The sequence below is a fragment of the Chiloscyllium punctatum genome, chromosome 7 (assembly GCF_047496795.1).
Source record: "Chiloscyllium punctatum isolate Juve2018m chromosome 7, sChiPun1.3, whole genome shotgun sequence".
Classification (NCBI taxonomy): Eukaryota; Metazoa; Chordata; class Chondrichthyes; order Orectolobiformes; family Hemiscylliidae; genus Chiloscyllium; species Chiloscyllium punctatum.
In genome coordinates, this window is record NC_092745.1 from 77595195 (window position 1) to 77619345 (window position 24151).

General features: G+C 39.6%; 1 protein-coding gene across 7 annotated transcripts in view; it reads right to left on the bottom strand.

Annotated features, from left to right (window-relative positions):
- The window catches only part of LOC140479837 (guanine nucleotide-binding protein G(I)/G(S)/G(O) subunit gamma-12), a 103963-nt gene that overhangs the window by 12070 nt on the left and 67742 nt on the right, over positions 1-24151 (bottom strand). For 4 of the 7 annotated variants that reach the window (XM_072574112.1, XM_072574117.1, XM_072574119.1 and 1 more), the window contains one exon: positions 1209-1313. In XM_072574112.1, coding sequence (XP_072430213.1) covers positions 1209-1289 — 81 coding nt within the window. In that variant the 5' untranslated portion in view covers positions 1290-1313. Of the gene's footprint in view, positions 1-1208; positions 1314-1411; positions 1468-24151 lie in introns of all 7 variants that reach the window. The other 3 variants (XM_072574113.1, XM_072574116.1, XM_072574118.1) reach the window with 1 other exon arrangement.

Here is a 24151-nt window from a genome sequence, read left to right on the forward strand (position 1 = left end):
TGCTACTCCAGAGAAGACTGAGAACTCATGTCCTTGTGCACATGGGCGATCGTTCTCTCTCCCTCCGGGGCCCACAATAAAGATGAAGGAGGTAAAACAATACTGTGAGTATTTTGTTTCGACTGAGGCGGGAACAGCATGACGATACAATTAGAGAAGGGGACAGAGAGGGTAGAGCTATGGATCAGGGTGATGCTCGGTTTTAATTAGCAGATATAGAAACGAGCCCAAAAGCAATGTAACTCACATAAAATGATCTTATAGGGGGCCATTATATACACTGGGATTTCCTTGCTTAAACTAAGCATGAGGCCACACATATCATACTCACCAGCAAAAAAAAAAGAAATTCCAGGCATGTAATTTTGATTTTTGTATACATAACACCAGAACCTTGTTAAATTCTATGTTCAAAATCTGTGCAATGAATGTTTGAAAGCTAATTATTGCCACGACAGAACAGTAGCATACTTTCCCTGATACAGTAATGACTTTAACAGCACTGTAAAACAAATGTTCCCACGCAAGTGATGACCTCAGGTGGATTTGTACTATTTTCAATAGTCACTCTAAAGCTGCAACTGCTATAAAAAAAACAAATGCACTTGCTAAACAATGCCTCCTGCATTACTATCTGAATAAAACAAAGCAGACCACAAACACTGGAACAAACCAGATTTGATTCACATTATGTTGAGTGAGCTCGTCCTGTCCAGTGCAGGATCTAATTTCAATGCCTACTGGTTCTATGGGGAGCAAATTAGCTAGAATAAGACAACTTGCTATTACATGTACTCTAATCTCACATGTGAGGAATGGCTACTTGGAGGTGGATAGCAGTGGAACCATGTTGCAGTTATGTGCCAAGATCTTAAGGACTGCAGGAGCAAAAAGCATAAAACTTGGCAAAAATAAAGGGAACTTGAAAAAGTTGTGCTGTGTGCACTGGTTCTATCAGCTTAGTACAACTGAAGTACTAAATAAATGAAAAATTAACCTTGTTACTTGGCAAAACTTAAATGTGAAAATTTGTAGTTCATATGTAAACAAGGTTCTGAGTTGTGGTCAAGCATCTTACTGACTTACCACTGTAATGTAACTTTTCAGTACTATCAGGTTAACTTACTTGAAGCATGAAAAGGGGCACTTAAGTTCATATGTAACAGCATAACAAAACCCCATTCTATTATGGAATTCAAATTCCTTACCTTTATCCTGTCAATACTGGCTTCTACTTTAAGCTGTCGAACTGCCCTCTTCGCTTGTGCTATGCTATTTGTACTAGCCATTTTCGATGTTTTGCAAGTTAAAGCCTAGAGCAAAAAAAGGCATATTATAATAAGATCGTAAAAGAGCATTGTAACTTATTTTAAAATATATATTTTATATCATATTATGCTGTAAAACACACCTAAACTTGGTTCTGAGAAGCCAGTGATGTTTTTCAGAGATACTGAAGTGCAAATTCTGCAAAAGATAAATAATTTCAACATCAATAAATATGGAGGATCAAAATCCACCAACTTTGTCATTTACAGTAACAGCTGTTCAGACCGCTAGCTTGCACAAACTCCTTTTTAATTGCTTCATTCCATTTCAATTTTAGTTTTTCCATTTCCATGAAGTTACCTGATCAGATTTCTGGAAAAGGAGAATAATATTTTCAGCTCTACTCCAGTAAGAGCTTGTCACTGTATTCAATGATAATTTGATACCTCTGCTTATTTACACAATGCTGAATGCCATGAATTAGGATCACTGGCTTCTCCTACTTGTGTGAAATGGGAAATTATAGAAGCAATTTCATTTTTGATTTAAGAAACCAAGGTCAAGAGTGAATTCTTATCTGTGGCATATTACAAAAAGAGTGAAAAGACAGGTTTTCTTTAGCATAAAGTCTTCGATAACATGATATCCCGAAGGCCTTTACAGCAATTAAACATTTTTGATGCAAAAAAGCAGAAAACATGGAAAAAGTCAAACAAAATCAGTGGAGAAAGCAGAATTAATGCTTCAGGTTAACGAACTTGCAACAAAATTATATTTCAGCAAGTCATTAAAAATGATTCAAAACATAATAACAGCAAGCACATTTTTTAACCAATCCAAAATGTTAGGCTGGGTTCTTTCTCCAGGGATGCTGTCTAACCTGTTTAGTATTTTTGTTTTTTTATATTTAAGATCCAGCACCAGCAGTAGTCTGCTCAAGTGCTCTTCATCTGTAGTCACAATAGCAATATAAGGAACATGGCTCCAAGTTTGCACATAGTGCGCCCACAGCCAGCAATGCCAGTGGCTGAATTTTTTTTGGTTACGTTACATTGACAAATAAATATTGGTTAACACCAAGGATAACTCCCTCTGTAGTATTTGGATGAGGAGCATGAAATCTTTTTCTTGAACCTGTGAAATCAGACAGGGCCTCAGTTTACTGTTCATCTAGATAGAACCTAAAACGAAACAACGCTGCACTGGGTGTCAGCTGGGACTTTTCTACTCAAATCCCTGGAATTAAAATTTTCTGACCGGGAAGCGAGTGTGACTAACAGTTGTCAAAAACGCAGCCAAGACACAAGACAAATTGAAACAGTGATTAGATAAGACTACATTGTAGATCACAGAAGGGGAGCAAAACTGAGGGACCATCCATTGGTCATCAGCAAATAGGCCTGACCCTTTCCTAAAGCAGACAGTTTTCATATGCAGAGATAGACAATGCAACCTCAGTACATGAATGCAACTTTCCATGTGCTTGGCCGATATCCCAAATGAACATTTTCCTTCTATAACCTTTATGAAAAACAAAGGTGTGAAGTTAGAAGTGCTTTACTTGCATTTGCAAAAAAGATTTTTATAATTAAAAAAATACATTGTGCATTCACTTTCAACAATGCAACAAATTAGCAGTAATGCATACAAACTAGCTTGTTGGGTCAGAATTCTGATCAAAGCTCTCAAATTAATGTCAGTTTAGTTCAAAATATAGGAGTCTTTCTCCCAGGGTGGAAATGTCAAATACTAGGGCACACGGGTTTAAGGCAAGAAGATGAAAGTTCAAAGGAGATGTGTGAAGAAAATTTTTTTAATCTCAGTGATAGATGCCTGGAATGCACTGCCAGGGGAGGTGGTAGAAGCAGATGTGATAGCTAAATTTAAGAGACATTTAGAAAAAAGAACAGGCAGAAAATTGAGGGACTTGGACCATGGGCAGGCAGATGGGATAAGTTTAGAATGGCATCATGGCCAGCACAGACATGGAATGCTGAAGGGCCTGTTTCTGTACTGTAGTATGTTCTGGCTGTACTTCTATATTCCTGGAAATACTTCTTCCACCCCCCCACCCCCTCCTCAAAACACAATACCAAATGTTACACACAAACATTGAAGCAATAAATTGTGCAAACGACATAAGTATGGAAACTTAATAAAACTTCCTTTAAAAATGTGCTTCCTCTTACTACTTCTTGATTTTCAACTTGAAATATAATCCACAATGTTTTCAAAAGTTACATCCAAATTGATTCTCATGATCTCTCAGGCTCATTTATAGAGGCATGACAAGGCAGAAAGTTTTGACAAAGTGCCCTTCAATGTTGCAGAATAAAGAGACAAACACTGCTCCGGTGCTAATGCGTTAGACAAATGCTTCAAAACTACCAAAAAAAATTAACTTTTAGCAATCAACTCCGGTAAAATACTCTTTACAGACTGAAACGACACATCATGGAACAAAGTTTTGTCTGTACTTAACTGTTAAAATGAAGGTAATTTCTGTGTGGTGAAACTACTAACAGTTTAATCAGAAAGCACATGAGTAAAATTTACTTTCATCTCAAATCTGCATTTCCCAGCCTAGATTCCCTAATGTGTTTACACTGGCTTCTCTGCACAACTCTCAACAATTTAGTGCAGCAAGTTGCCAGAAGCCTTTTCAACAGTTCTTTCTTTCCCCCTCCACCTCCCGGTCAGCTTTTAGATTTTCCAGCAGAAAAAAAAAGTTCATACTACAATATTTAAATATGGGCATATGTATCACTGTCAGGTGGGAAAGTAAACATTGTTTGAGGAGTTATATTTACCATAGCGTGGAGGCCAGAGACCTTTTCAAATGGCATTCAAGAGTGCTTGATGGCTATCAGTGTCATCAGATTCTGCTTTCAATAGGCTATTTTGCTTATCTCCTCCCACTGCATACCGAAAAGAAATCTGGAGGTTAGGACAAACCTCTGTGCAGGTGGAATTGGTGCCACAATGAGGACTGGCTGATAGTGCTTTGGATTTTCAGTCTGTTTAATTGGAAGGACTTGTGAACCTCTCCTCAGAAGAAAAGCTTTGGAGGCATCTCAACCTGACCTGGATCCTTTTGAAATAGCATCCAATCTTCTAACTGTTTCTCTCCCAATGCATTATCTATCCCATGATATTTTCCTACCAAGGTTTACCAATATTCTTTCACTGTTCCTCTAAAATAGCAAGGCAATAATTTGAAAGCTTATTGAGGTAATGTTCTCCATCACAATGTCAGCTTCCAAAGCATAGACATCTCCTTTGGTAACATATAATGAGCTTTAGTGTGCAAACCAAGACAATGAATACCGAGAAGGTTTTAAAACAGATGATCATAAAGCAGAAGCTGCTCTCCATCCTCACATTTACTTGTGAAATAAATAGATTTTGATACTATTTATGGTCCCCAGCCAAGCATCTTAAAACCAATATGTATATGAAAAATAAACGTGTCTAGGTTTGTTTTTCATCTTACTGTAATTCTAACATATTGATTCCACAGATTTCCAGACAGAAGCACTTGACAGATTAAACAGTCTCACAGATGGAGCTGTGGTGCAAAGAGTACAGCACTGTACTGTGACTGGAACATTCTTTCATTGCATAATTTAATTTGCATTCAAGTGCTCACACTGTAAGAAGTTCCACACTGGCTGCCTGAATAAAGTGTTTTGGATACACCAACAATGCCCAGCAAATATTCTGCATGGTCATTTGAAATAATCATAATTCATTCAAGACCACAAAGTGCGATTAAGTGGATAAGATTAATGTTTTAGAAGTAAAAATATTTTTCTTTTCCACAGCACACAGAGGCACTCCACTCTGCAGGTCAGAGGGGCTGGGATTTGATTGCTCCATTAATAATTGGGAATGATAATTGCATGACAACAGGACATTCATCTGGCCCTTTTCTAAGGCAAGTGAAGCAGATACCCGAAATGGTTGCATGTCCAAAAATAATATAGGAAGCAATTACATTTTTTGCGAGCTTTTTCAAAGATCCATTTAATTATTTGCTCCTCATTCCCTTTGAGAAAAAAACCTATCAATATACTTTTGAATAAGTGGTAGAAATTGGGTCATTCACCCCTCAAACTGGTTTCATCAATCAACAAGATCATGCTGGTTTTCAGTTCCACATTCACAACCACCCTGGTAACCGGTGATGTCCTTGCCTAACAAGAAACTCTCTATCTTCACCTTCAAAACATTAAAAGGTCCTGCTTCCATTGCGATGGAAGGACAGAGTTACAAAGTTGCATAATCTTTAGAAAAGTTTCCTCTCATCCCATATGAAAAGGAGAGTGATCAGCAAGTTTTAAATAGCACAGTCCAATTCTGGACTGACCTGCAGGAAGAAACATCTCTTTCTCATACATCTTGTCATGACCATTCAGGATGTTATTTATTTCAATCTAGTCACCCCCATACTCTAAAATCAAATGCAAACAAATCTAGTCTGTTCCAACTTTTCTGCATCATTCTCATTCCAGGTATCAATCTAGTAAACCTCCTCTGAACTGTCTCCAATAGATTTACATCTTTCCTTACGTAAGGACACAAGATTTGAGATGTGGTTTCACCAATTGCCCTGTATAAACGTAAGGATGCTATGCTTCTGTTATGTCCAATGGGCATGGGACTGAGAAAAGTTTATTGAGATGGATAGAAAGCTGGTTGGCACAGAGGAAAGAAAAAGAGTAAGAATTAATGGGTCCTTTTCAAATTGGCAGGCAGTAACTAGTGGGGTGCCACAGGGATGGGTGCTGGAACTCCAGTTATTCACAATATGCATTAATGATTTGGAGGAGGGAACAAAACCTAACATCTGAAAGTTTGAAGATGATCCAAAGCTAAGTGGGAGTATGAACTATGATGGGGCTGCAGAGATCCTTCAGCACGATCTGGATAGGTTGGGTGAGTGGGCAACTCAGTGGCAGATGCAGTATAATTTGGACAAATGTGAGGTTGTTGAAGCAAAAACAAGGCGGCAGATTCCTACTTAAATGGTTATAAATTGGGAGACAGGAGTGTGCAGCAGGACCAAAGTGTCCTTAATGCACTAATCGATGAAGGTAAGCATACAGGTGCAGCAGACCGTAAAGATGACAAACACTATGTTTGTCTTCATTAAGAGAGGTTTTGAGTACAGGAGCAGGGATGTGTTGTTGCAGTTATACAGGGCCTTGGTGAGGCCACATCTAGAATACGGTGTACAGTTTGGTTTCTTCTTGAGGATGCTCTTGAGACAGTGCAGCAAAGGTTTAGCAGGCCGATTCCGGGGACGTCGGGACTAACTAATGAGGAGGGATTGTTTTCACTGGAGATCAGACAAATGGGGGGGGGGGGGGGGGGGAAAGAGTAGTCTCAGAGACTTAAAATTCTAACAGGACTAGACAGAGTACATACAGGGAAAACATTCTTGATGGTGGATGCATTCAGAACCATGGGTCACAGTCTGAGGATTCGGGGTGGACCAGAGATAGATGAGGAGACATCTCTTCATCCAAAGAGTAGTGAGCCTGTGGAATTCATTATCACATGAAGTAGTTGATGCCAAAACATTGAATGTATTCAAGAGGCGGCCAGATATAGCACTTGGGACAAATGGGATCAAATGTTATGGGGAGAAAGTAATTTTAGGTTATTGACTTAGACGAGCAGCCATGATCACGATGAATGGTTGAGCAGGCTTGAAGGGCCTAGTGGCCTCCTCTTATCTTCTGTCTATGTTTCTAATTCCTCTTGTAATAAAGGATAGCATTCAATTAGTCTCAACTGCTGCACCTGTATGCCAACGTTTTGAGATTAATGCATGAGAACATTGACAAGATTCCACATAGCAGACTGTGGATGTAGGCTTGCTCATGGAGCTGGAAGGTTTATTTTCAGATGTTTCATCACTCTATTATGTAATATCTTCAGTGGGCCTCCAGGCGAAGCACTGCTGATAAATCCTGCTTTCTATTTATATGTTTGGGTTTCTTTGGGCTGGTGATGTCATTTCCTGTTCTTTTTCTCAGGGGGTGGTAGATGGGGTCTAACTCGATGTGTTTGTTGATAGAGTTCCTCTTGGAATGCCATGTTTCCAGGAATTCTCATGCGTGTCTCTGATTGGTTTGTCCTAGGATGGATGTGTTGTCCAGTCGAAGTGGTGTTATGCATCATCTGTATGTAAGGATACTAATGAGAGAGGGTCATGTCATTTTGTGGCTAGTTGATGTCCATGTATCCTGGTGGCTAGTTTTCTGTCTGTTTGTCCAATGTAGTGTTTCTTACAGTCCTTGCATGGTATTTTGTTGTCTCTAGAGAGTCTTTCAAGTTCATTAGCTGCTGTTTTACTGTGTTGGTGGGTTTGTGGACTACCATGATGCCAAGGGATCCAAGTAGTCTGGCAGTCATTTCCGAGATGTCTTTGATGCAGGGGAGAGTGGATGTGTTTCGTCTGTTTGTTTGGGATCGTTGCTAAGAAATCGGAGGACTGTGTTCATTGGGCACCCATTCGTTTTGAATATACTGTATAGTTGATTTCCTCTGCTCTGCGTGGTTCCTCTGTGCTGCAGTGTGTGTTGGCTTGTTGAAATAACATTCTGATGCAGCTTAGTTTGTGGATGTTGGGATGATTGCTTCTATAGGTGTTGTTTTCCTGTAGACGCTGATTTGAAATAGGGTGACAAAACGTCTGGAGATGAACCTTCCAGCTCAGCGAGCAAACCTACATCCAGAACCTCAACCGGAGCTACAAATCTTCTCAAAGCTCACATAGCAGGCTGGTTAGCAGGGGTGAATCACATGGGATCCAGGGGGAGATAGCCAATCAGGTACAAAATTAGCTTGAAGGTAGGGGATGAGAGTGGTGGAGGAGGGTTGTTTTTTTTTGGAATGGAGGCCTATGACCAGCAGTTGTACCACAACGATCAGTGCTGGGTCCACTGCTTTTCATCATTTATATAAATGATTTGGATGTGAATATAGGAGGTATGGTTGCTGGGTTTGCACATGACACAAAAACAGGTAGTGCAGTGGACAGTGAAGAAGGTTATCTCAGAATATAACAGGGCCTTGATCAGATGGGCCAAATAGACCGAGTAGCAGCAGATGGAGTTTAATTTAGATAAACGTGAGGTGCTGCATTTTGCTCAGGCAAACCAGGCCAGGGCCTTTACAAATAATGGGGGTGTGCTATTGAATAAAGACGCCTAGGGGTCCAGATGCATTGTTCCTTGAAGGCGGAGTTACAGGTAGACAGGTTGGTGAAGGCAGCATTCAGCATGCTTGCCTTCACAGATCATAACATCGAGTATGGGAGTTGGGATGTACAGAACATTGGTGTGGCCACTTTTGGAATATTCTGTACAATCCTGGTTGCACTTGTATAGGAAGGATAATAGACAATAGACAATAGATGCAGGAGTAGGCCATTCTGCCCTTCGAGCCTGCACCGCCATTCAATATGATCATGGCTGATCATTCCTAATCAGTATCCTGTTCCAGCCTTATCTCCATACCCCTTGACTCCACTATCTTTAAGAGCTCTATCCAATTCTTTCTTAAAAGAATCCAGAGACTGGGCCTCCACTGCCCTCTGGGGCAGAGCATTCCACACAGCCACCACTCTCTGGGTGAAGTAGTTTCTCCTCATCTCTGTCCTAAATGGTCTACCCCGTATTTTTAAGTTGTGTCCTCTGGTTCGGCACTCCCCCATCAACGGAAATATGTTCCCTCCTGCCAGAGTGTCCAGTCCTTTCATAAGCCTATACGTTTCAATCAGATCCCCTCTCAGTCTTCTAAACTCAAGGGTATACAAGCCCAGTCGCTTCAGTCTTTCAGTGTAAGGCAATCCTGCCATTCCAGGAATTGACCTCGTGAACCTACGCTGCACTCCCTCAATAGCCAGAATGTCTTTCCTCAAATTTGGAGACCAGAACTGTACACAGTACTCCAGGTGTGGTCTCACCAGGGCCCTGTACAGCTGCAGAAGCACCTCTTTGCTTCTATACTCAATCCCTCTTGTTATGAAGGCCAGCATGCTATTAGCCTTCTTCACGACCTGCTGTACCTGCATGCTTGCCTTCATTGACTGGTGGACAAGAACACCCAGATCTCTCTGAACAGCCCCTTTACCTAATTTGATACCATTGAGGTAGTAATCTGCCTTCATGTTCTTGCCACCAAAGTGGATAACCAGACATTTATCCACATTAAACTGCATCTGCCATGCATCTGCCCACTCACCTAACTTGTCCAGGTCACCCTGTAATCCCCTAACATCCTCATCATATTTCACCCTACCACCTAGCTTTGTGTCATCAGCAAATTTGCTAATGTTATTGCTGATACCATCTTCTATATCATTTACATATATTGTAAAAAGCTGCGGTCCCAGCACGGATCCCTGCGGTACCCCACTGGTCACTGCCTGCCATTTCGAAATGGAGCCGTTAATCACTACCCTTTGTTTCCTATTAGCCAACCAATTCTCTATCCAATCTAGTACTTTGCCCCCAATCCCGTGCGCCCTAATTTTACTCACTAACCTCTTGTGTGGGACTTTATCAAAAGCTTTCTGAAAGTCCAGGTACACTACATCCACTGGATCTCCCTCGTCCATCTTCCGAGTTACATCCTCAAAAAATTCAAGAAGATTAGTCAAGCATGATTTCCCCTTCATAAATCCATGCTGACTCGGTCCTATCCTGTTACTATTATCCAGATGTGCCGTAATTTCATCCTTTATAATAGACTCCAGCATCTTTCCCACCACTGAGGTCAGACTAACTGGTCTATAATTTCCTGCTTTCTCCCGCCCACCCTTCTTAAAAAGTGGCACAACATTAGCCGCCCTCCAATCCTCAGGAACCGACCCCGATTCTATTGAACTCTGGAAAATAATCACCAGCGCATCCACGATTTCCCGAGCCACCTCCTTCAGTACCCTGGGATGCAGGCCATCAGGTCCCGGAGACTTATCGACCTTCAGACCTAACAGTCTCTCCAACACCAAATCCTGGCAAATAGAAATTCCCTTAAGTTCAGGTCCTTCAGCCACTGTTACCTCAGGGAGATTGCTTGTGTCTTCCCCAGTGAACACAGATCTGAAGCACCCATTTAATTCCTCTGCCATTTCTTCGTTCCCAGTAATATATTCCCCTGCTTCTGTCTTCAAGGGCCCAATTTTTGTCCTAACCATTTTTTTGCCTTGGACATACCTAAAAAAGCTTTTACTATCCTCCTTTATATTCTTGGCCAGTTTACCTTCGTACCTCATTTTTTCTCTGCGTATTTCCTTCTTACTAATCCTCTGTTGTTCTTTAAAAGCTTCCCAGTCCTCCGTTTTCCCGCTTATCTTCGCTAAGTTATACTTTTTCTCTTTTAACCTTATATGTTTCTTTACTTCCCTTGTCAGCCACGGCCGCCCATGTCTCCTCCTGGGATCTTTCTTCCTTTTAGGAATGAACTGATCCTGCATCTTCTGCATTATACACAGAAATATCCGCCATTGTTCCTCCACGGTCTTCCCTGTTAAGGTATTAAACCATTGAACTTTGGCCAGTTGCTCCCTCATAGCTCCATATTTCCCTTTATTCAACTGAAATATTGTCACTTCAGATTGTACCCACTCCCTCTCAAATTGCAGATTGTTAAACTCAAGGTGGTGCAGAAAACATTTACCAGGATGTTGCCAGGATTGCAGGGTTTGAGTTATAGAGAGGCTGAACAGGCTCGGGCTTTTTTTCCCTGGAGCTAAGATTTAATAAAATATATCTGAATTAACACATACTTTTGCTATGTGGAGCTATATAAACAGGACTGTAATTTATACAGACATAAAACAAAGTTGTCCTGGTATTTTGTTAGCTGGAGCATAATAGTGACCTTGGGGCAAGAGGGTATGCATAAACGTTGACAATTGTATCGCACAAAGTTGAGCAGCTGAAACTGAAAAGTACATAATATTTGTCTTTTGCATATACTTTTGCTATATGGAGCTTTATGTTAATTCAGATTTATTTTATTAAATCTTAGCTGATCACACATTTGGAGAATATTTTTATTAGACAGGTATCAGGAAAATAACAGACTTTGAATTGAGGAGGAAATAAACTGTCTACAAAAGCTGTGCCCTCAACCACTTCTATTAGCCAAGGTAACAGACAGTGTCATTAATGAAACTTATTTTCTTTCCTTCAATGATTTACATTTATATAGTGCAAAGCATCTGAAAGCTCAAACATAAGAACAACAAATCAAATGAATAATATTTAGAGTCCTGAGAATTTTTCTCAACATTAGCCAATTGCATGAGCGTCTGGTGGGAACTGATGAGAACAATCTGCACTAAGTTTCATCCAGGATTTGATGGACAACAATCAAAAAGCATATGCTACCAGCATACATATTGAAACTGAAATTATATTTATGGATAATATGAGAGAGGAAGCATGTGGATGAGAATATAAGGGAAAAATGTAGATTTTAGAGTGTGCAAGGAAGTTACCATAAAAGATGGCAAGTTACATTGGGACAAAGAAGAGTTTGTTAAAGGACAATACAAGGAGATGGAGAATGAAAGAAAACTAACAGATAGTGTTTAAGTGATTGAAAGCCAGATTAAGTCACATTCTTTAGTGTTACATTGTTCGCTTCTTAAGAATCAGGATTTATTGTCACATGCACTGGAGTACAGGAGTACAGTGAAAAGTGTACAATATCGTCACACATGGCATCATCTCAGTACCTAATTACAAATATTAAGTAGAAAATAGATCAGTTACAAAAATAAAGAAAAGAAAAAGGCTAAAATTTCTATAATACAGTTCTAGATTAGGAAAAGAAGAAATTAAAGTTAAGAGTTAGACATTACGGTCCTCTATAGCCTGCAGTTGGTCCATGCTAGGGGCTTTGCACTCCTGGTCCCATTCTCCCCCACAGTGGGTCAACCCTAACCGGGCTCACAAGCTGCTGACCACTATCTGTGACAGACTGACTGCAACGGGCCCCAACCCTCTGACCAACTCAATTTGGGCCTCCAGCCCGCTAGCTGCTCTGCTTCATTCTGGGTCTGCTGACTGCTCAACAGGTTGCTCTGCTGCACTCCAAGCTGACCAATGCCTGCTGTCCCGTTCCATTCCAGCCTGCCAGCTGCTGGCTGTCCCGCTCCACTCCAGCCTGCCAACCTGCCCATTCTGGGCCCTCAGCAGCTGCAACACTGATGCCATTACTACTACTCTCTTCACAAGGTAATTTAAAAAAAAAGGAAAAAAGCTACACTAAATTAAAAACTGAAGAAGGGTGAACAAAAAAGTAGTGGACAGAAAGGGCAAGGTTTGGGCTGAACCCAGACACTCCCTACTTGGCCACTGCCATCTTGGAAGCAAAATTCAGTGAAAACTGCCTCCCGCCCTTGTGCCTATTGCAGCAATTTATCTACTTGAACTTTGAAGTCATAAATGTGTGTGTATGTCAACTTGAAAAACTAGTTTAAAAAATTGACTAGTTTTAGGAAAGCACAGTGATATTCAATTCCCTGAAGCAGCATCTGCCAGAACCAGTCTTGCATCTGCAAATTATAATACTGGCCTCAATTCACTGACTGCTCAAGTAAAATATAAAAAGGGTGGTACAACACCATATGAATAAGGAACTGACTTGTTTAAATGAATGCTGTATTTTTATCCCCTTAAACAAAATACTTGCACATACTTTAAGTTTCTTTGGTATCACTGATCAAATGCCAAAGCTGTGGCAGTAGGGCGGAGGAATTATTGTGGAAATTTTACATGTATGATCTGAATAATTGGCAATATGCCTTTCAGTGTTCTTGAGAGCATATAATGTGTGTTGTTCATACAATGGATCAGGCCATTTATCATATTACATATTAAGAATTTCCACAGCACTTATTGCAGAATTCTGACTATACCAGTGATCACTTCTAACACTTTAATGATTGGCATGGCTGACAAAATTTAGCATAGCCCCACAATATCAGAAGTTCCTCAGGAGTGTCCTGGGTCCAAGCATCTTCAATTGTTTCAAAACCCTTCCGTCCATCACTAAGGTCAGAAGTCAGGACTCTTCTTGTGGATCTCACAGATGTTCAGCACCATGCGCAACTTCAGATACTGAAGCAGCAAGACCTGGACAACATTCAAGTGCCAGTTAATTACCATCTCCAATGAGAGAACATAACAATTTCCCCTTGATGTTCAATGACAAAACAATTGCTGAATTCCCTACTGTTGATCCAACTTATATTCCTGTTACTACTGATGAAGTCAGATGCTAGACTGAAACCTGGCCTGAAATATCATATTTTGCTTTGGTTTTAACAAACTGTTCTCCCACTGAGACATAAATGCACAATGTTACAAATTTTGTTTTACAAAATAACATAAATTGACTGAACAAAAGAAATGAAGATACAATAAACTTAAATTTAAAGAATTTTAAGTAACGGTAGAAGTACAATCCCACTATACTGAAAACACTTCTTTATGAATTGAAGAGTTAAAAAAAAGAGCTTTAGTATAATACCCAAAATACACTCCTGGTAGAGTACCCAAAAACGCAGTATGCATAATATTCAAAAATCGTAGCATCCAAACCAGAATCACTATCTTTAATACCTTGAAAGATTTAACCATGATTTTAATTCCTAGACTGGAAATGCTGAATGTTTGCCAGATTATGTTAAATATACACACACATCTATCTAGGTATCAAGTAACATCTTCAGGGTTTAAATCCAACACCCTTGGCCATTACGGTGAAAATAGACTATTTTGGAGTATGTTTTTCTCTTTTCACATGCACAAGTTTACAATAGTACCTTGATCCAAGTACTTTACAGGGCTCAAATCTTAAAGTAAAGCCCAAAGAAAATCCCTCTTTCTCTTAGCTAGGAGTGTAAATGGAGGGGGAGGTTCTAGGGGAAGTCAATATAGTTTTGAAAATAAGTAAAAGGACAGAGAGTAAATAAAAAGTCAGGAATCTTACTTCAGGTACTGCAGATAATGGCAAAACTACAAAGAGAATTTTGATTAAACCATCAGAGTAAAATAAGTAAGTAAATAAAGCAGTGCTGAAGGACAGGTTACAGTACATGACCCAAATAACAATTACATATATATATAAAAAAGTACAGAATGGAAGGAATAAATGTAATGAGCTGCAGGCACAAAATCGAATTGGAGAGGATACAATAGTCATTACAGAGACATGTCCGCAGGATGGTTGAGACTGGTAATCAAATATACCAGGTTAAGGTACATAGGTTAGATATAGAAAATGGCAAAAGGGTGAAACAAAATCACTACAATGGTGGAGAAGGATTCAATCAGGACAAAACATTTAGTAGAGATTATATGTGTGGAACTGAGGAAAAGTAAAGGATCTAAAACTGTAACAGACGTTGTGCACAGACCCCATGGTAGCAGCGCTGAAGTAGTAGATTACATAAATGCAAAAAGTGGGCAAGTGTGTAGCAAAAGCTGAGTACAGTAGTATCAATTGGAGATTTTAAGTTTAACACAGATTGGGAGAGACAGACAAGAACCTGGCAGAAAGGCAGTGAATTTCTGGTGTGCGCTTGGGATAGTTTCTTACAGCAATATGTCCTGTATGCAACAAGGGGGACCAAGCATTTTTGGATTTCGTAATGAATAAGTGCCAAACCTTCAGGAGTATTGATACGCAGAGAGATCTAGCTGTGTAGGTCCAAAGATCATTGAAGGTGGCAGTGCAGGTAGATAAGATTGTATAAAAGGCTTATGGCATGCTTTCATTCATTAAAAGGGGCATTAAGTATAAAGACAAATGATGCTGCAATTTTATAAAACTTCAGTTAGTCCACATTTGGAATATTGCATACAGTTCTGGTCACCGCACTACCAGAAGGATGTGAATGCTTTGGAGAGGATACAGAAAAAGTTTACCAGGATGTTGCCTAGTACAGGGGATCTTAGCCACGAAGAAAGGTTGGATAGACAGGGTTTGTTTTCACTGGAACGCTGGAGGTTGAGGGGCAACCTGATAGAAGTTGATAAGATTGTAAATGGCATGAATAGAGTAGAAAGCACAAAGCTTTTTCCCCAGGGTGGAAGGATTAATTACCAAGATACACAGACTCAAGGTACAATGGGGGAAGTTTAAAAACAGATGTGGAAGGCAAGTTTTCACATAAAGTGGTGAGTACCTAGGACACATTGCCAGAGGTGTGGTGCAAGCAGACACAATAGCAACATTTAAGAAACACCTGGACAAATACATAAATTGGATAGGGCCAGAGGAATATGGATCCTGTAAGTGAAGACAATTTTAGTATGCAAGGGCAAAATGTGTTGGCACAGGCTTGGAGGGCTGAAGGCCCTGTTCCTGCACTGTACTATTCTTTGTTTTGAATCAGTAACCTGATTGTGCGTAAACATTTATCAAATAGTGATCATAATGTGATTGAGTTCAATATAGCATTTGAAAGCAAAAAGCATAAGTCAGCTCATAGAATTTTAGATTTAGGTAAAGTGACTGACATGAGATGAGACAGAGATGGTCCACAGCAAACTGGGAAAATCTGCTAATAGGTAAAACAACTGAAGAACAGTGGAAGAAGATGTATAAAGAAACATTTAACATAAAATAGAACCAGTTTATACCCAAGAGGATAAAGCTCTACTGCACAAGAACAAAAAACAGCCACGGATAATTAAAGAGGACATAAAATTATAAGAAAGGGCTTACAAAATTGCAAAACGCAGTGCAGATCCTGCCAAATGGGAAGGATTGAAAGACCAGCAAAGGACCACAAACCAAATTATAAGAGCCACTACAAGGAATTATGAAAGAAAAGTTGCAAGGGACATCAAAACCAATAAGAAGAAATGTTATCATTTCATTAAGGGAAAGCATGCCATCATTAGCAATGTTGGCTCATCAAAGATCGAAAGTGGGGACTGTAGGGAATTGGTAGATATTGAATAATTTATTTGCCTCAGTATTTACAGTAGAAAAGGAGGATATTTTTTTCAGGACTTCTAGCAAGTTAACAGTGGATCGGGACAGGGACTGTGTAAAATCAACTTAAGAAAGGTACCGATTATGGGGAAATTAAATGAACCCAAACAAGAGTGACAAATTCACATGACCTGACAGTTTACATCACAGGGTGGACTATAATCTTTCAGCGTTCCATAGATAAAGGAGTTGTTCCTCTGGATTGGAAAATTGCACATCTCACTCCATTCTAATTTTAACAATGGCAAAGCCAGGGGGATTACAACCAGTTGGCCTAACATCTGTGGTGTGGAACATGCTGCAGTCTATAATTAAGGATGGGATAACTGAACACTTCGAAGATTTTCAGTTAATCAGGGCGAACCAGGTAGGTTATGTCTCACAAACCTCACTGAAGTTTGAAGCGGCTGAGGTAGTGGGCAGGGAAATGTCTATGGTTGTTGGACTTGCAGGCAGCATGTAATAAAATTCCACATGACAGACTCTTAGGTAATAGAGAAGCCCAGGGAATTGGAGGTAAATCAGATCAAACTTTGTTTTCACAGGCACCTAATGAATAGGAACACTGGATAAACTGGCAAAAATTATATACCAAAACTTAAACAATAGGCGTTTATTGTATTATCACAATCTCAGTGATGTCCAAGTAGTCAGTGGAGGATGAGAGTGAGAAAGATGTCGATAAGTTTTACTTGAGTGTCTTATGCTGTAAATAAAGTATAACAGTGATGTGCATTACATTTCTATTATTTAGTGTGTATTTTTACATAGATTATCTTGAACGGAATATTTGATCAACCAATGCATTCCTTGTCCCATAGATGCTGGTTAATTAAATGTTTGCTGTACTTACATGGTTGAGAAACTTGTTGAGTAGCTAGGCAACAGAAGTAGGAATAATTGAAAGGTACTCAAGTTAATAGGATGTGACCAGTAGTCCCACAAGGATCTCTGCTATGGCCTCAATTCTTCAAACTATTTATTAAAGACTTGGACAATGGCACAAAAAGTCATGTACCCAAATTTGCTATGACACAAAGTTAAGCAGAATTGTAAATACTGTAAAATTACAACGGGGTATTGATTGGCTACACGAATAGGCAAAACAGTGGCAGATGGAGTTCAATGTAAGAAAGTGAGAGGTTATCCATTTTGGACTAAAGAAAAAAAGTCTAGGACTGAAATTAAACACAGGGGAACTTTGATTATCCAAACAAGATGGGCGGGCAGGATAATCGATTATTCAGTTAACCGATTAAATGCCTTTCATCTGGGGCTCGGAATTTTAAAAGTCTGCTCCCCGTTCAGGAGACTGCAGCAGGACACAGTGCACGAGACTTTGCGCCCGCCCACTGCCACCCCAAACCCCATCCAAACAGCAGCTGATGCTAGATCAATTGTTAGTTTTAAATGAGTTTTTTTTGTTAAGCATAGATATTAAGGGATATGGGCCAAAGAGAGCTAAATGGAGTTCAGTCACAGATCAGACATGATTTCACTGAGTAGGTTTAAGGCTGACTCCTGTTCTTACGTTCCCCTCCAGTTTAAGTAAACCTTGCCAGATGTTCCAAACTGGAGCTCGTTGATCATCTGCAGTGCTAAAACTCCCAAGAAAAACTCATTCAATTTAAAAATAAACCTATTTTCAAACAAAATCTTCTTGGCTACTGAAATATTTGTTGCTTACAAAATACTGAAATGAATAATAATTAACATTAGACACAAAAAAAAACATGTTATTAACCCAAAACTTACAATAAATGACATTAAACATATATAAATCTCAGTCTATGCCACATTATCAACAACTTCAAGGCTACCACTGACCAGAAACTTACCTGAACCAGCCATGAAATACTGTAGCTATGACTGCAAGTAGGAGGCTAGGAATTCCGTGGTAAGTAACACTTGTACAGGCCATTCTAGCGCATTTCATTAGTGCGAATTAGCTTTAACGCTATTGACAAATTGTGGACATTGTTTCAAGAATGTAAACTTTCTACTGAGCAGGTATAGCTATTTGCTAATAGCAATCTTCAACAGCATGATTGCCTATAGTGGTTTTTCATAGCATGATCTTCGATAGCGCAAAGTTGAAGAGGAACACAACTGTCACATTATCACAGAATGATCTGTGGTCTCTCCAAAACTTACACACCATCTACAAGACAGAAGTTGAAGTTGTGATAAAATACTCTGCACTGCATTGATGAGTACAACCCCTACAACACTCAAGAACTTAACAACATCTAAGACAAAGCAAACTACTTGACTGGTACCCTATCTGCCCCCTCTAACACTCAATCCCTTCACAACTGATACATAATACATTGCAGAGATTCACTAAGGCACCTTAGACAGCACCTTTTAAACCCAAAGCCTGTATCACCTGGAAGGTCAAAAACTGTAGCTATATGGGAACAAGAAACTTTCAAGTTCTCCTCCAAGCCACACACCATCCTGACTTGAAACTACATTGCTGCTTCTTTACTTGACTGGTCATGGATCATGCAGCATGGAAACAGACCCTTTGATCCAACTCGTCCATGCTGACCAAAGTTCCCAATCTGACTAGTCCCATATGCCAGCATTTGGCCCACAACCCTCTCAACCCTTCCTATTCATATACCATCCAGACACCTTTTAAAATGTAGTTGCACCCGCATCCACTACTTCTTCTGGCAGCTCATTCTATTTAGGCACCATCCTGTGTGAAAAAGTTAGCCCTTAGATCCTTTTGAAATCTCTTCCCTTCTGACTTAAATCTACACTCTATAGTTTTAGGCTCTCCACCCTAGGAAAAAGATTTAGCTATCCATCCTATCCATGCCGCTCATGATTTTATAGACTTTTATCAGATCACCCTTCATCCTCTGATGTTCCAGGGTAAAGCGCCTCGGCCTGATCAGCTTCTCCCTATAAGTGGCCCTCGGGTCCAGGGCCGCATCCTTATAAGTCTTTTCTGTACTATCTCAAGTTTAACAACATGCTTTCTAGAGAAGGGCAACCAGAATGCAGTATAGTCAGTTCCGCTATAACATGCACTTCTTCAACATAAATTAGTTATAACATGATTGAAGAATTTAAACCATTTGCAGAATGCAAACGTTCCCTATCTGCATTGGCTATAATGCGATTCTTGTCCCATTAAGTTTAGATGCTGCTGCTACAGGTAGACAACCCTTTATCAGAAATCCGAAAAGCTTCAAAATCCGAAGGCTTTGTGAAGTTTTACCTCATTAACAAGGTCGTTTGGCATGCAAACAGTTAACCCAACTCCACACCCACTCGATGCATGTCACTCAGATGCAATTTTGGGGAAGGGGGGTGTGGCCTAGCATGAGCAGGCTTCAATTCTGTCGCAGGGCCCGTTACTCAGTAAGTCTACTGTAAGATTTTTAAAATTTCACCATTGAACTGTCACTTATTCCGAAATTTGAAAAATTCTGAAAATCAGCTAGTTCCCAGAGTTTCGGATTCAGGATTGTGTACCCGTATTACGCGATTTTCTTAAATGTGGGATCGCACAGGTACGGGACTATGTTATATCAGAACATACTGTATTCTAACAGTGGTCTCATCAATGCCCTGTACAGCCAAAACATTACATCCCAACTCTATACTCTGCCAAGTAAAGGGAAGCATACTAAACACCTTCACTAACCAGTCTACCTGTGACTTCATTTTTAAGGAACAATGCACTTACAACCTTTGTTCAGCAACATTCTCTCCCCACCCCCCCCCCCCCCCCCCCCCCCCCAAGTCAAACTCCTGGAACTGCTTGCTGACAGCACTGTATGCATATCTAGGCTCCAAAGGATACAACCGTTCAGCCTACCATTGCATTTGCCAGGACAATTAGGAATGGGCAATAAATGTTGATCTAGCCAATGATAACTGCATCTCTACAACGTCGAAAAGAAAAAGACCTTTATCTCCAAATGCCTAATCAAATTAACAGTTAGATGAGACTTGCTGGATAGCTCTTATGGGAGCCAGCATGATGAGTTGAATGGCTGCCTTCTGTACTATAAAATCCTAAGACTTTGTGACAAAGTATAAGAATTAGAAATTATATTTGTTACTTTGATACAATATATGGAGTAAGTGCAATGATTTCAGTCTGTGCAGCACACAAAACTTAGAAAACTCCAAATACTTTCCACAATAAAGTTCTCAAACTTTGAGAAATTAAGCTGGAATTGGTGAATTTAAAAACTACTTACCACACACTTTTAGCATTTGTTGATGCTGCTATACATAAATCAGATGTCGTCGACTAAGTTAAATGCCGGAACAATAAATTGTGGGCTTAGAGGCCAAGGTCACTAAAATTCAACCAGGATCTCTGAACAGTTAAATGTTAAGTACATGTTTGTTTTGGTGGGGGTGGGTCGAGGGTGAAGAAGAATTGCTTATTTAATGATTAGGATATGCTAAAGTTAGCGCAGCACTCACAATGATGTCGGCTCATAACTGAAGTTGCAGAGCCCATATTTCTGTTTAGACAGGCCAGTCATTTTATTGTTACCTCACAATGTATTGGGCTGCAGGTCTGTGGGGGAGACACGTGTTTTGAATTCTCATATTTATTAATTACATCCGAAACAATTGATCAAAGCTAGAATTTAATTAACTATAAACATTGTGAGTGAGAAATAAGCCAACAGAGTAACTAGTATTATGAAACAATAAGGCTCAAAAGAATGGAGTCAACTTCTTCAACTTCTCCCTAAAGTGGTGAAGCCCAAAAGACAAATATCCAGCTCAGATCATAAAGGATACAATAGTAATAGCCCTATTGCAACAGATATGGGCTACACTACAATTAGGAGATCGAAGACAGTATAATTCAACTCCTGTAGAGAATGCCCAGATTGCACAAGGATATCATTGAACTCAAGAATTTTTAATAACACCATATCAAAATGCAGAGTAGTTGAAATTATCACTTAAAGGCAACTACTTGCTTGAGCTGCTAAATTATTATTTCAGTGGTTTCATTTATCATACTACAAGCTTCTACTTCTTACAGTATACACTGTATTGAAAGAAATATTACTTATGTTTCGCCTTGAAATAATACAATGGTCACTGGTGCTTCTTTTGAAACAAACATATTTTGCTAATTGATTTGGAATGGGTGGAGGAACTCCAGAATGCCTCATAGAAACCTATTACTACATTACTACTTAGTTAGCAATTAGTGATACTTTATACTGGAATCTTTGATAACATTCTTGTTAAGTGCCTTCGGATGTTTTCCCATGTAAGTTCAAGCTGTTGGCATAGTTTATAATGACTACTCCAGCACTTGATCTTTATGTACTGATAGCACTAATCCACTACCAATTTCCTGAAAGTGGTCTGCCATGTGAAGTGAATAGTTAAATAAGAATATTTTTCTATTTTTTTCTGTTAAGGCACACTTTTCACAAAGTTCTAGTTTTTAACGAGAAGTTTCAGGAAATGGTATATGACAAAGGTATCGTGTCTAAGAATGGCTCTAAGCAATGTAAATCCAACCATCTGAAGTTGCAGCATGGAGAATACTTTTTTTGTTTGTTTGCAGGATGTGGGAGTCACTGGCTAGGCTAGAGTTTATTGCCTCTTCCTAATTGTCCAAAGAGCAGTTAAGAGTCAATCACATTGCTTTGGGTCCGGAGTCACATGTAGGTCAGACCAGTGATGGAAGATGGTGAATCCTAAAAAGATATTATTCAAATTATTGAACCAAGTTTTTAATAATAACAACAGCGTCCCTGTGGTCACCATTTGGCTGGCTTTTTAATTCCATATTTCACTGAATTTAAATTTAAATTTAAATTGAACCCTCATCCCCAGAATATTAGCCTGTGACTGCCAGTCCAGTGACATTACCACTACTCCACCACCTCTCCTAGCAACCTCACTTGCCAACTAAACAGCATAAATAGAAACAGTGCCAAACAGGAGGTAAGTAGGTCAAATGGGAAAAGCAATGACAAATCACTATGTATATGGAAGACAGTTGATTTTGAAGCATTGTAGTTAAATGTCAGCAGTTGCCTTCCTGCAACAAGGTTGGCTAACTGTCTGCTCACCATGAAGAACTACAGCTAACTCAAACTGCAAATACTTCACATGCCAATTAAACCGAATATGAAGCATTAAAGTTCTTTTAGCACTCTGACTTCAATGGAAGTCTTGTGGCATAATCCTTTATACAGAGTCAGAAAGTCATCTGGCACAGAAGCAGCCCCTTTGGTCCAACCAGTCCATCTCGACCTAAACCCCAAACTAAACTAGTCCCATGTGCCTGCACATGGCCTATATCCTTCCAAACATTTCTTATTATTGTACTTATCTAAATGTCTAAACATTGTAACTCTTACCACATCCACCACTTCCTTGAGAAGCTCATTTCACACACAAAACTACAGTTTTAAAAAAAAATTGCCTCCATGTCTTCTTTTAAATCTTTATCCTTGCATCTTAAAAATTTGCCCTCTCGTCTTGAAAACCCCACCCAAGGGAAAAGACATCTGCCATTCACCTTATCTATACCCCTCATAATTTTATCAACCTCTATAAAAGGTCACCCATCAACCTCCTACACTCCAATGAAAAATGTTCCAGCCTAACCAGCCTCTCTTTATATCTCAAGCCTCAATTTCTGACAACATCCTGGGAAATCTCTTCTGAACCCTCTCCAATTTAATATTCTTCTTCCTCTCATAGAGGCCAGAACTGGACACAGTACTCCAGAAAAGGCCTCATTTTACTTCTGGGTCAGAAGCTTTATAGGCATGGCAGATGTGCAAATAATGCAGCCAACTGCTTATTAGTTTGTTAATTGGTTGATTATCAATCCCTAAGTTCTTCTGATCCACTCCAACCACCAGCCATTTGTGCGAGTACTTCCTAGTCAACCAAAACGCTTTAGTAGCTGCAATGCAACAGCCTGGACAGGTTTTGCCATGAGCAAGCATCATTCTCAAAAGGGCTACACCACAAACAACATTCTGACTTCAACTGTATTACTTCTAAACAAAATAGATGGTTGTACTACTGGCAAATACCCAAAGCAGCAGTCTTTTGGTACTGGCTGCTGCTAGCTATGTGCTGATGAACACAACCTATGTGAAGGCACTGTCGCTTTTAAAGCTGTCTAGAGCTCACAAACACACCTTATTACTTCAAAGCAAATATTGAGCACACAATGTTAAATTCAGATATCTTATGAAAATTAGTTTATTCACAGGATTTGTTCAGTGATCATCTATGTAAATTGATGTCCTGGCTACCCCGTGCAAGAAAACATTTATCAAATCTGTCAATAATGTAAGTAACTTCCACAATAATGTCTTCAAACACTTTCAGTGAATGCTTCTTTGTTGTTTGCATTCTTCTTACTAACTTTAACTTTACCAAGAACAATTCACTGGGGTATTATAAAACATGAATAGAAAACACTGCATAAGCACTGCAAACAGTTTCAGCCTTTAGTCAGAGCTGATTGTTGTTCTGCCATTAGACTGCATGACCATAGACCATAAGATAAAAGGAGTAGAATTCAGTCATTCGGCCTGAGTCTGTTCCACCATTCCTTCATGGTTGATATGTTTCTCCACCTCATTCTTCTGCATTCTCTCTGTAACCCTTGATCCCATAACTAATCAAAATGCCTCTCTGTCTTAGGTACATTCAAATGATTAAACTAGAAACCACAGGTTTAAGGTGAGAGGGGCAAGAGTTAAGAGAGACCTAAGGGGTAACTTTATCATACACAGGGTGGTGAGAGTATGGAATGAGCTGCTCAAAGTAGTGGAGGAGGTTGGCATAATTACAACATTAAAGGTGTCACAAA